The sequence below is a fragment of the Macaca fascicularis genome, chromosome 6 (assembly GCF_037993035.2).
Source record: "Macaca fascicularis isolate 582-1 chromosome 6, T2T-MFA8v1.1".
NCBI lineage: Eukaryota > Metazoa > Chordata > Mammalia > Primates > Cercopithecidae > Macaca > Macaca fascicularis.
This window is the reverse complement of record NC_088380.1, coordinates 87,877,674-87,890,061: the sequence shown is the minus strand read 5'-3', so window position 1 is coordinate 87,890,061 and position 12,388 is coordinate 87,877,674. Positions and strand designations below refer to the sequence as shown.

Sequence of the window (12,388 nt, the reverse complement as noted above, 5' to 3'; positions counted from 1 at the left end):
AAACTTCAGTTTCAGACTTTTTATAGCCAATCACTCATAGAAGTTTCATAAATGCAAAGCTTCTAATAAGATTTGTTTAATATGATATAGATTTATACCAGTAACTGAAATGTTTAAAAATAATTTTCTACATATTTTAATATTTTTTACTTTTTAATTAAAAAAATTGATTTTTGAAATGCTTGCATATAGGGTAAAGTAGAACATAAATTTTAGATTAGCCTAAAATATTACTGACAATCTAGCTGTAGAATTAGAAACAATGAAGGCTCTTTCCCAAACTATTCAAATGGAAAAATGTTATGTTTGACATGATTCATGCATACTAATTCCGTGAAAATGTTCGTAAGACTTTACATCACTTAAAGCGTTGATTCAAGTTGTAACTCTGAAATTTTTGACAGTCAAAAAAATTCAAGTAATGTTGACACTCAGTATATAAAAATAAATTTTATGATCCTGAACTATAAATTAATAAGCATTTGTCCCTTATGTCACCCACAAAAATCAGAATTATATACTTATATAATATATAAATGGTTGCTTTATAAAATAGATACAAGTAAAAAAATTGGAAAACCCTCACTGAGGAGAAATTATTAAAATATCCAAAATCTACTTGACCATAAATCAATCAACTATAACCCGAAATGCAATATAATTATTCTACATTTTACACTGCATTGATAGAAATACTGTATCTACAACAAAGGTGCACTCTATCTTTTGAGTTATTCACAGTATGTCTATATTCTGTGTCGCAATAAATACCACACTTTCATTGAGCCATAGTTCAAGCAAGTGTTACCCAATGGAATGCAATCAAGATTACAGGTCTGAAAATCATGCAACATGAAGAACTTTTTAAGGAACCATGAATGTTTAGCCTAGAGCACTGAAGCTGAGTTTTTGAGAGGTTTGTGTCAATTATTGTTAAGTATGTCAGAAGTTCTCTTGATAAGCTATTTGTTCTATTTTCATTGAGAATTAAGCATTAGATTCAGTAGACTGAAGTGAGATATATACATTTTAGCCTTATAAAAAGACAGACTTTCAAACTGTCTAAATACATACTTGTCCTGTTGTATTGAGGCATGCCATGGATAGGCTGAAAGTTCCATGTTAGAAATATTAGAGAGAAGAGTTATTGATAGCAGATCTCTGAGTTCTCTTCCAAATCTCAGATTCTTTCGTTATATGGGTAGAATTAGATAGAAACAGGGTTTCTGAGCATCAGAGCTACCAAAGACTGTCTTATTTCACTTCTCCATAAGCTCTCTGGATGAAAGCACAAAGGATTGAAATTATGTGTGTTAAATAAAGAATTCTGAGCTTTCTTTCAGTCCAGCACCTCTGCACACACACACACATACATGCTGCCCCAGGAAAATGGATCTTTACCTTTGTCTTCTATCCCTTAAGAACAGCAGGTCAGTGTACAGATACAGTCAGTAAGGTCAATGGTATGCTTGATACCATAAACAAAGAAAATACAATCAATAGAAAAAACTTTAGAAAGTCTCGTTCAACCTTTGTATTTCCACAATATCTGAAATCCCAGATGCAGTTCAACTATAGTCTCCAAATAGCAGAAGAAAAATAATGAAACCTATAAGGGGGCATCAAAAGCCCAGAGGGATGAAGTGATAGTCACTTGAAATCTTACTAAAATGCTGATGTTTAATACTGATGTAAAATACTGATGTTTAGCCATAGGGAATCTATCTAAAAGTGCTTAGAACCACTTGCTATTTGAATGATGTGAACAAAAATTCCAAAAAGTTAGAAGAATGGGAATCTCTTTAAAAATTTTCATCAGTTTAGGATAACTGAAAAGAATCACATTTTTACAAACTAGACGATTTTCTAAAGAAATCATATGTGCAAGAAATCCCCAAGGGATTCTGTGATATTTAGGGTCCTATTCCATGACTACTAAAAGAAACTGAAATTTGCCCCACCTCTCTGACTACATCGTGGAGAATAATGTTGCTTTGTTCCATGATCCCTGGAGGCCTCCTATTTATGATGTCTATACTGGCCTGAATAGATAGTGGTCCCTAACAAAGAATAGTAGCTCGTCTTACAAAAAATATATTAATTCTGCTAGAAGCAAGATTTTATTGTTTTATTTTATCTGATATTCTCTCCATGCTGAGATTTGAATCCTCCCAAGAATCTGATTTGTATTTTCAACCAGCATCACAAGAGAGTTAACCTTAGAAAAAAAATTCAAGATAGCTACATTGAGGGAATTGTATTTTTCTTTCTCTTATCTTCTCTTAGGTTGTAATTATGGAAGCTTCTGCAAAGTACCTTTAGTGTTTTTTTTTAATCAAGACCCCATATGTTAGAAAAAGCATATGTTAGAAAAAGACCTCTAAGCATTATCATGTTTGAATATATCAGCAAATTTGTCATCAGCTAATTAGCCTCCTCCCTGAACTGAAACTTGTGCATAGTTTTTCTAAAAAATTCAAATCAAACTGTGTCTTTCTCATGTAAAATATTTTCACTCCTATATAGAGATTTAATGTTCTCCATCAGTCTTTTCAGACTTCAGTTTTAGTTCAGATGCTTATGTCTCTAAAATGTGCCTGTGAAAGCACTTTCTAGAAATCTTAGGGATTTTATGAAGTTAACTAAAAATACTGTGTTTGCATTCCTTTGCAAGGTGAAATATTTAGGTAGCATTCTTAGGCAGGGGCTTCCTAGTGCTGGAGATAAGAAAACAGCACATGTGCCATGTGTTTACACAACAAGTACAAAATATCATCCTGGAATTAGCAAGTGGGTGCTTTGTGTTCTGTACTGTGTCATTACTGAGAGGCTTCTGAAAACAGAAATGTATTTTCAGTACTTTGAGGCTGTAAATTGGGTGACTCTAGTATAGATTTCAGCTGTTTTTCTATGAACGTTATTGTTTTATAAATCATCCTGTTTCATGAAACTGCACTTTTTTTTTAAGTGAACATGAAAATATCCATGACTTTCACATACTAAATCAGAAATTTCATAGCTGTTTTCAGTTTCAGAGATGATATAGTTTCTCTGTCTGTATTCTTCATTATAAAGAAATGGGTATAATTAATAATTCAACTAATACTTTCTGGGTTGATAATTCCTATCAAAACCTGTGCTGGAGAGCAGACACTTAAGAGAAAATTGTTTCTTTCTGTATTTCCTTCCCAAGAAGTGGTATAAAACTATATTTTGGGCTGTTATACATCTTGCAATGAAAGTTAATGAATTTAAACTCTATTATCCCAAAGATATACATTAAGTTCACTAGCAGGGCTACAAAATTGGATTTTAGATTCCATATTAAATTGTAATACCACAGTCTCATTGAAACATTTGAATCCAACCTCATATGTCAGATAAGATGTCAGTAAACCAGAGCTTATTTTCTGCTGTTGCAGTAGCAACAACCTCTCAAGATTTTTGGCCAGTGTTTATGGTATGTCCGGTACCTGTGAGCTTTTGCTAACGGAGACATTGTTACATAGTAGTAGCACATTTCAGTCCAGAATGAGTTATTCCTGCCTGCAAGACAGGGCATTACTAAGCATAAAATGCCTGCTAAATGAACTTGTACTTAGATATGCCAGCAGAACCAGCAGAGAGACTTTTCGGTCTTGTCTATTGCTTCTGTTAATCAGTGCCATACTGCCTAATGCTTTTGAGGAGAATATGATTTTTTCTTCCCAGGAGAACATTTGTGACCAGATAAGACTAGTCTAGAAGGCTTTTAAAACATTTTCTTTAATTTCAGAATGCTGAAAGATGTGGGTTAAGTATTCTGTCATGTGATGATGAAGTTTGGTTGTTTTTTGTTTTCTACTTTGGGGATTTTATTTTCAGGTGTCTCTTTGACCACATAGTTATGTTTTGATGCCAAATAAGAAAATAAATTTGATGTCAAACAAGAAAGAAAATTATCTTCTAATTGTAAGATGATTCATAAAGTGAAAACAGAAAGTCTTGAAGAGATTTTTACTCTAAAAAGTTAAACCAAATTTAAAAATCTAAACTAAATCTAAATTTAAAAAAAAGTAGATATAAAATAGTTAGAAATAACTTTAATAAGAAATGTTCAGAATCTATAAGAAAAAGAAGGATGAAATTCTTCAGATAAAGACTAAAACATGTAAATACCTCAGTTTACCCCAACATAATTTGTAATTTAATGCCATTCCTATCGTGGTCCCAGTGTTTTAAATTTGTTTTGTTTTCTGAAGCAGACATTTGTCCAAGTTATTATGAAAGTCTTTTAGGGAAGAGCATGTGGCAATAGAAAAGCTCCAAAAAACAAAAAAGAAAAGCATTTTTACCAAAGAAGAACAGACATTCTATGCAAAGTGTCAGGATATTATAACTCACATTTATCCCAATAGTATCGTATGGATCCAGGAATTAATAGATGAAGCCAAAAAAGAAGAAAAAAACAGTTCAAAAACAGCATTGATTGTGTTGTCTCATTTGGAGATGGGCTAATTTTATTCTGTATGTGAGAAGAAGTGGGCAAAAGGCACTGTGATAGAGGCTGTTAGTGCTCACCAGATAGCCTTCTGCTTCTTTCCAGTGCCCAGCCTCCTTTGCTGTTAGGCTGGAGTCATATAATTAGGTAGGGTGAAACAGATAAATACAGAAGTAATATAAGCTGCTTCCATACTTGTTCTCTTAAACACCCTGCATAGTCTGCTAACTCTCCCCTCCCCGTGCCCCTTGTGAATGTGGAGGCTACATGCTCCAAATGACAGCTGTACTTTGCAAGCAGCTTGGATCTCTGAGTCACTCCTTGGAAGAGAGCATCTTCAGCAAACTACCTGACTAACGTTCAGCCTGTGACATAAGCAAAAAATGAATACCTGTTGCATTTTTTTAATTGAGAGAAACATGCAGAGGAAAATGACAGATCTATGAATTCCTGCATTAAACAATCAAGGTTTAACTCTTTAAACATTAATTGACCATTTAGTTTCGAATAATTATTATTAAAAAGAAGCTGCAATATAGTTTGAAGGAAAGAAAATGAATAGTTATCAAATATCATGTTTGGGGAAAATGTTCCAAACAGGAACATAAAAATAATTTCAAAGAAAAAAGGTTATATGACTGACATTTTCTGCTCTTCTTTGTTAGGTCTTCCAGGGCAATTTTGACAATGACACTCACAGAAAAAACGTCATCGACCCTCCCATCTATGCACGACACATAAGAATCCTTCCTTGGTCCTGGTATGGGAGGATCACATTGCGGTCAGAGCTGCTGGGCTGCACAGAGGAGGAATGAGGAGAGGCTACATTTCACAACCCTCTTCCCTGTTTCCCTAAAAGTATCTCCATGGAATGAACTGTGCAAAATCTGTAGGAAACTGAATGTTTTTCTTTTTCTTTTTTCATGAAAAAGTACTCAAATTATGGTAGGCAACTAACTGTGTTTTTAAGGGGGTCTAAGCCTGCCTTTTCAATGATTTAATTTGATTTTTTTATTGGTCAAATCACTTAAGTAACATCACATTAAGTGTGAATTACTTTTCTCATTGTTTCCTGAGTTATTTACATTGGTAGAAATATATTAGGGAAAGAAAGTAGCCTTCTTTTTATAGCAAGAGTAAAAAAAATCTCAAAGTTATCAAATAAGAGCAACAGTTGATAGAGCTTTTACAACCAATACTCACCTAATTCTGATAAAAGGAATACTGCAATGTTAGCAATAAGTTTTTTTCTTCTGTAATGACTCTACATTATCCTGTTTCCCTGTGCCTACCAAACACTGTCAATGTTTATTACAAAATTTTAAAGAAGAATATGTAACATGCAGTACTGACATTATAATTCTCATTTTACTTTCATTATTTCTAATAAGACATTATGTGACTTCTTTTTCTTTTGGTTCTATTCTATATTCTTTATATTGTGTATTACCTGAATAATTCAATGCTTTTTTCCTAACTGAATTTCCTATTAGTTGCCTAAAAGAAGTGTCATGTTTACTCATATATATATAACATGACTGCGTACCAGTAGATTGATCTGTATTTAATATCCATTAATTAAATCTGCAGTTTTATTTTTGAAGGAAGCCATAACTATTTAATTTCCAAATACTTCCTTCATAAAGAATCCCATACTCTCAGTTTGCACAAAGGAACAAAAAATATATATATTATGTTTCTTTAAATTTAAATCTTCATTTAGATGGTAATTACATATTCTTATGTTTACTTTTAAAAACAGACTCATTATTTGTTTATTTTATAAAAATTTAGCAAAGAAACATTAATATAGTGCTGCATACCTTGGCCAAGCATACTCATCATTTCTTTGTTCATCTCCACATTTCCTGTGAAACTAACATCTTATTGAGATTTGAAACTGGTGGTAGTTTCCCAGGAAAGCACAGGTGGAGTTATTTGTGAGAAACAAAGTGTTTGCTAATGACAAAGTAGTAAACCATTTTCAAAATGAAAATTGATTTCTATTTATTTTGCTTCAAAGATCCGGAAAAAATAAGCAATTATCATAACAATTTGTTATTGATACTGGAGGTTTCATTGACATGTCTCTCAAATTAGAGTTCACACTGCCTCCATAAAAGTCTTCAACATCTAATTTATAAGCTTTACAAGTATTTATTTTATAAGGCTTAGACAGAATTATTGGAGTTTTAAATTAAGTGTCTTGGAAAAGAAAGGATGGTATGTGTACGAAATGTTAAGATCCTACGCAACACTGCTATTTTTTTCCTTTAATATTTGTGCTGCATAACAAAAGCCACTAGACTGTTACTGTCTTGTCTGTCCATGTGTTAACAGCATTTCTTAATGATGTATATATGGAGTGGTCTTCAATAATAGTGAAGAATTTAAAGAGAAAGTCAATCGTACTGGCATTTTTAATAAGAGCGAAATTAGTTGGTCTAAGGGGACTGTCTGGTCACATGTTGATTCCTTGCCCATATGCTTTGTATTTCTTGTTCTTATTATGAAATTATGAATTTGAAGCCTCTGAAATGGTAATCAGTTTTCAACATCTTTCAAAAACAAAATTGCAATTTCCTCCATATTGCCTTTTTTAGATAACTTTAAAGTTAGGATTCTAAAATATTTGTAACTGGCTAAATTTTAAAGTTATGTGACAGATAATTACTTAGGTTCAGAAATATACACACACTTACTCTTTAGCCAATTTCTTTCAAGGTTTACTGTCCCATCAAATATCTAGCCATTTTCCTTTGCAAATTACATGCATTCTTAAGAGTATATTTTTAAGATTATTACTTATCCTTTATGATGATTTACTTTTCCAAAATTACTTCTAGTTTCATATGATGTTTTATAATTTTTTCTATTGTTACCTGTTTTAAAAATATTTTCCAAGGAAGTTGATTAAAATTATATTTGTTTCCTTTTAGAAAACACACTGAAATGAGTTTCTCTTGCTTTTTCGTTTTCTCTCTGCTTTATATGCTCTTCACAGTACATCATGTCCAACGGGATACCTATTGTCCCATGACACCCAAAATTGATGACAGCAAAGGGATTCCAACATATGGAAATGTTGAAAATTATTGTAAAGTAGTATTATGAAGTAGCTTTTGTGTCATTCATGTCAGTGACATCAAAGTGAAGTAAATTTATTCTATTTAAATTCACGCTAAAACCAATAAAATACTATAAGTAGAATACACATAAGAATCACCTAGTCTTCACTATATTGAGTAACTATAACGTGCTAGTTTTACAATTAATGAAACTAAACTTTTAAACATGTCCATTTTGTCTACATCCTTTTGAAAGTATTTATCATAGTTGCCAATTTTAATTTTAGGGTTGACTTTCTCTTTCTGAATGACTTCATAAAGTTTGATGTGAATTTTGAAGACTTGGGTTACTAATGATTGTATCTTTGCTAGTCAACAAATTATGAAATATAATACTCAATGCGTCAGATGTGTCATTAAGTACAGAAATAACTAAGACACAAATAACCTTTGCAAACCTTCAAGCTGTGTAATATTCCAATGTTGTTTTTTTCTTTGTATATATACTTATATCACGTAGGATGTAAAACCAGTATGACCTTGTCTAGTCTCCAAACTTAAAATAAACTTTTGAAAATCTGGGATTCTTTTGAAGCAGTTGTAATTAAACACATTTATAAGAATACACAAATTGTCTGAATGTGAATGCCCACTACTCTTGACCACATACTTGGTTTATTTTTGCTTTGCACAGGACAATTGAACAGCTACAGAAAAAACAGAAATTACAACAACCTCTAAATATACATTGATACTAGCTAAACTGGTCTTTTGAAGATGATTAAAGTGTGTGCATTCTTCCTGCTCCTTTTAGATGCAGATGTTTTACTAAAATATTCTTAATCCAAAGTCATTTTTGGCCTCATGTATAAAGCATTGTGTACCAGGACTGATCTGCCCATTGTTAATCAGATGATATTGCTGTCATTTCTATAGTTTTTTCAGTTCATGATGCCCAGGAGTATAATGAAGAAATCCAGTCAGTAGTAAGCAATAATACAACAGTTATAATGTATTTATCCATGTAACATTAGTTATTGAATAATGAAAATCATAACGTGGATTCTTCATAAATCCTGTTTCTAGCTCTCTGGAAGTCACTGGTGAAATACTAAATCTGTGTACTTGCTATTTTTTTGATATTTTCTTAGGATGCAAACAATTTAGGGAAGAATTAAGATATGAAAGGTTACTACTTGTTTGAACTTCAGCGAATCTCTGATAGCTCCCAGTACCGACTAGTCACTGTTATGTACTCATACATGTTCCCATTTAAATGCATTTTAATATGAGCAGATCAACGGGATTCCATTGTTTGCCTAATTTTTGCACATACTCATAAACAAACAATAAATGTGCTTTTGTTAAATAAGAGAAATTATACATATATATTTTCAGTAGCGCTAATAAGGAATCATGACAACATCTATACATGGTAAAATTTTATTGTGACAGCAAAATATTTAATAATTATCCAACAGAAAATTTTTAAGTATAAAATTTTTAAGATTACTGATTCAAGATGCAAAAATAATAAAAGCATTTCAAATTCTAAGAAGAAAAGTCTGCATAGGCTGAAATTTGTGTTTTTTATGAAGTAATAATGATAACTTCATGAATGGAGAATATTCTCTCTATATAACCTGAATTTTCAAAGATCTACCATTTCAGACTTTAATTAAGATTTTGATAAAGAAACATTAATTTTTACTGTCAGAAATTCAGTGCTATCTCTTTCAAAAGGCTAATTTTTAAAAAATTAACATTCACTTTAGTATGTTATTTATTTGTGAAAAACATTACCTCTAGCCTTTGAGATGCAAAAGGATCCTTTTATCTGCACAGGTAAAATAGAGAACCAAACAACTTTGCCAGTTGAGAAATATTTCAACTACCATGAAACAGAATGCAATGTCATTTGTCTTTACAAAGACAAAGAATACCTAGTGTAAGTAGCAATTTTTCTATTGATTTTGAAGGGGGAAATAGGTTTCTTGATTCTATTTCAGTAAATGCCTATAATTCATATTGGCTGTTTCAACACTGCCACCAAATAAAGTGTTTTCCACCGTAGGCAAGTGCACTTACTCAAAGAGTTATTTCTATTAAATGAATTTGGTAGCAAAAATAGGAAAACATAAAAGGCTCTGCATTTAGCAGTTTTTGCATAACTTCGCAGAAGTTGATTGAGTCATTTGAAAGCATTGATGCTTTGGAAATACGGTGTCGAACCATCAGCAAATGGTCACCATATTATATGATTAAGCATTGCATGTGGTGACTGCTTCTGATTGAATTTTAGTTTAATGTCCTTAAAGGTATGAACCACACTGCTCCATATTCATGTAAAATCCCCATAATGCCCTTCATATATCCACACATATATATGTTAATAATGATGATAAATTACAATGTAAGCTCAACCAGCTGCCACCTGTAAAGGGAGTGGTGGCAGTGAGACTGATGGTGCATTTAAACAATATATCTCTGGCCAGGCATGGTGGCTCATGCCTGTAATCCCAGCACTTTGGGAGGCCAATGTGGGCAGATCATTTGAGGTCAGGAGTTTGAGACCAACCTGACCAACATGGTAAAACCCAGTCTCTACTAAAATACAAAAACAAGATGGGCGTGGTGGCACGTGTCTATAATCCCAGCTACTGGGGATGCTAGGCAGCAGAATCGCTTGAACCTAGGAAGTGGGGGTTGCAGTGAGGGTAGATCGCGCCACCGCACTCCAGCCTGGGTAACAGAGCAATGCTCCGTTTAAAAACAAACAAACAAACAATATATCCCCCATGGCCAATATGGAAACAGCTTGTGACAACCTACATAAGCATCAGGCAAAAACATTCCTGAGAATTTGAGGGAAGACAACTGTGCATATGACAAAGAGATGAGGAATGTTTTCAGTGATGAATAAGTGACAGATTAAACATGAATTTACACATATTTTATCATTTTTCCACTTTTTAGAGGTTGTATAGCTGGGATTTAAAGCAACATTAACAATAAAAAAGGCTTTGCCTTTCAGGAAGAGAAACCTTAGCAGGCCAGTGGCCCTAGGGAACATGAGAAGCACAGTGCTTTTCAAGGCTAAAGACCTTTTCTGCCTGGACCCAGGAAAGAGGAATTGAGCAAAGAGGTTAAAAATGGCATATCTCAAAGGAAGCACTAAATAATCGATATTAGGCAGCCTCATTTCCTCTGTTCTCAAGTTTCTTAGGTAATAATATTTTTTAAATGCTACTTTTTAACAGTAGAAGCAGCCTCCCTACCCACTCCACGCTCAAAATCCCTGTTTGTAGTGGTGTAAGCACCTTGATAAGATGCTTGAGACGTGGACTGAGAGTCTGAGAACCACATGCAAACAATAGTAAAACAATGTTTTCAAACTGCTAATATAGGGAAACTGCTGGGTCCAGACTAGTAGTATCTTTTTTAAAAAATTAAATACTTTAGGACAAGAGGAGAGACGAGAAGGAAGGAGTTAGAATAGGAGAGAAAAATATAAGTCCCTTGTAAAAATTATTTTACAAACATTTTATTTCAATTATATTCCTGAGTATATATGTGTTCGTGATCACAGTGTAAATTATTTTTCTAACTCAGAGACAGACATAAAAGTTGAAAACCACGGCAACGCAGTCTCCTTAACTGCTTTCTAAATGGGTGGTGTCTGCTAGCTGCCAGTTGTTGGTATACTGGGTGGCCGGCGTGAGTTTAGAGCCAGAGTTGTATGGCTCCTATAAACAGAAGGTTGTTAGAGGCTTGGTGGGAAGAGAGAAGAGGTGTGCTGACGGAAGCCTGAGAGGGTTTTTAAGAGACAAAGTGTATAACACAGAATCGTGTGATTTTTTCCTATATAGTAGGTAAAGCCCTTTGCCCTTCTCCCCATAAAATATTCTAACAAAATACCAGTGTCTTCCCATCATATTTCGTTGTTCAGCTAAAGAAGATTCACCCAAGTATTGAATATGGCCTGAAGGTGGGCTTGCAGCATGAGTCAAGGCTGCCTGTGAGGGACCTGCCACTCTGGGTTAATCACAATGCAGATCCATATGTTCGGTGTTTGTTTGTTTGTTGTAATAAACCATGATGCATTTTAAGTAGATTTTTCTAAAGCGACCTCTGGTTTAAAAATTCATAATCAAATGCCCTCCACACCCTCATTCTAACCTTCTAATTCCATACTTCTGGAGGTCATAACACTAATTCCTTTCCTGAGTGTTTTCTTACCCAAGCCTAATATAACAGATACTTGTACTTCCAGACTGTAGCATTAGGCTGTAATATAATTACTGTAAAATTTTAAAATATGTTTTCACTTTCACTGGCGATATAAAGAAAAGCTAATTTCTTTCATAAAAAATACACTTGGAGAAACTACTGTATTTGTCTTAAGAAAATATTGAGATTTTTCAACTTCTTTTGTTGTTAATCTTTTTTTTTCAGTAAAATCTAAGCATCTATTTTGTACCAGCCACTATATGATGATCTAGAAATACAGAGATGAAAATACAGTGATTTTCAGGAACTCACAGTATAGAGGGTGAAGCTGGGGTAGACAAGAAAGCAAATGATTATGATGGATGTTATGACAAAAATATGCCCCATGTGTAAAGAGAAGATAGAGTAGAGGCACCTATACCTATCAATGAGGCAGATCAGGGAAGGCATCCTGGAAGGGTAACATCTAAAATATTCCCAAAACCCTCAAATTTAATATTTGTGACACCTAACATACACTTTACTACTCACGGTAACTATGGATTTGCATTTCCATTTTGCAAGAGGACAAAGAAAAGCCGAATGAAATGAAGAGATCTGCCCAGGTTGT

At 33.4% G+C, this 12,388-nt stretch overlaps 1 protein-coding gene across 2 annotated transcripts in view; it reads left to right on the top strand.

Moving 5' to 3' along the window:
- The window catches only part of EDIL3 (EGF like repeats and discoidin domains 3), a 465,541-nt gene extending 457,409 nt beyond the window's left edge, over positions 1–8,132 (top strand). For both annotated transcript variants that reach the window (XM_005557328.4, XM_005557327.4), the window contains one exon: positions 5,146–8,132. In XM_005557328.4, the coding sequence (XP_005557385.1) occupies positions 5,146–5,295 (150 nt within the window). In that variant the 3' untranslated portion in view covers positions 5,296–8,132. The remainder of the gene's footprint in view (positions 1–5,145) is intronic.
- Positions 8,133–12,388: the final 4,256 nt, after the last annotated feature.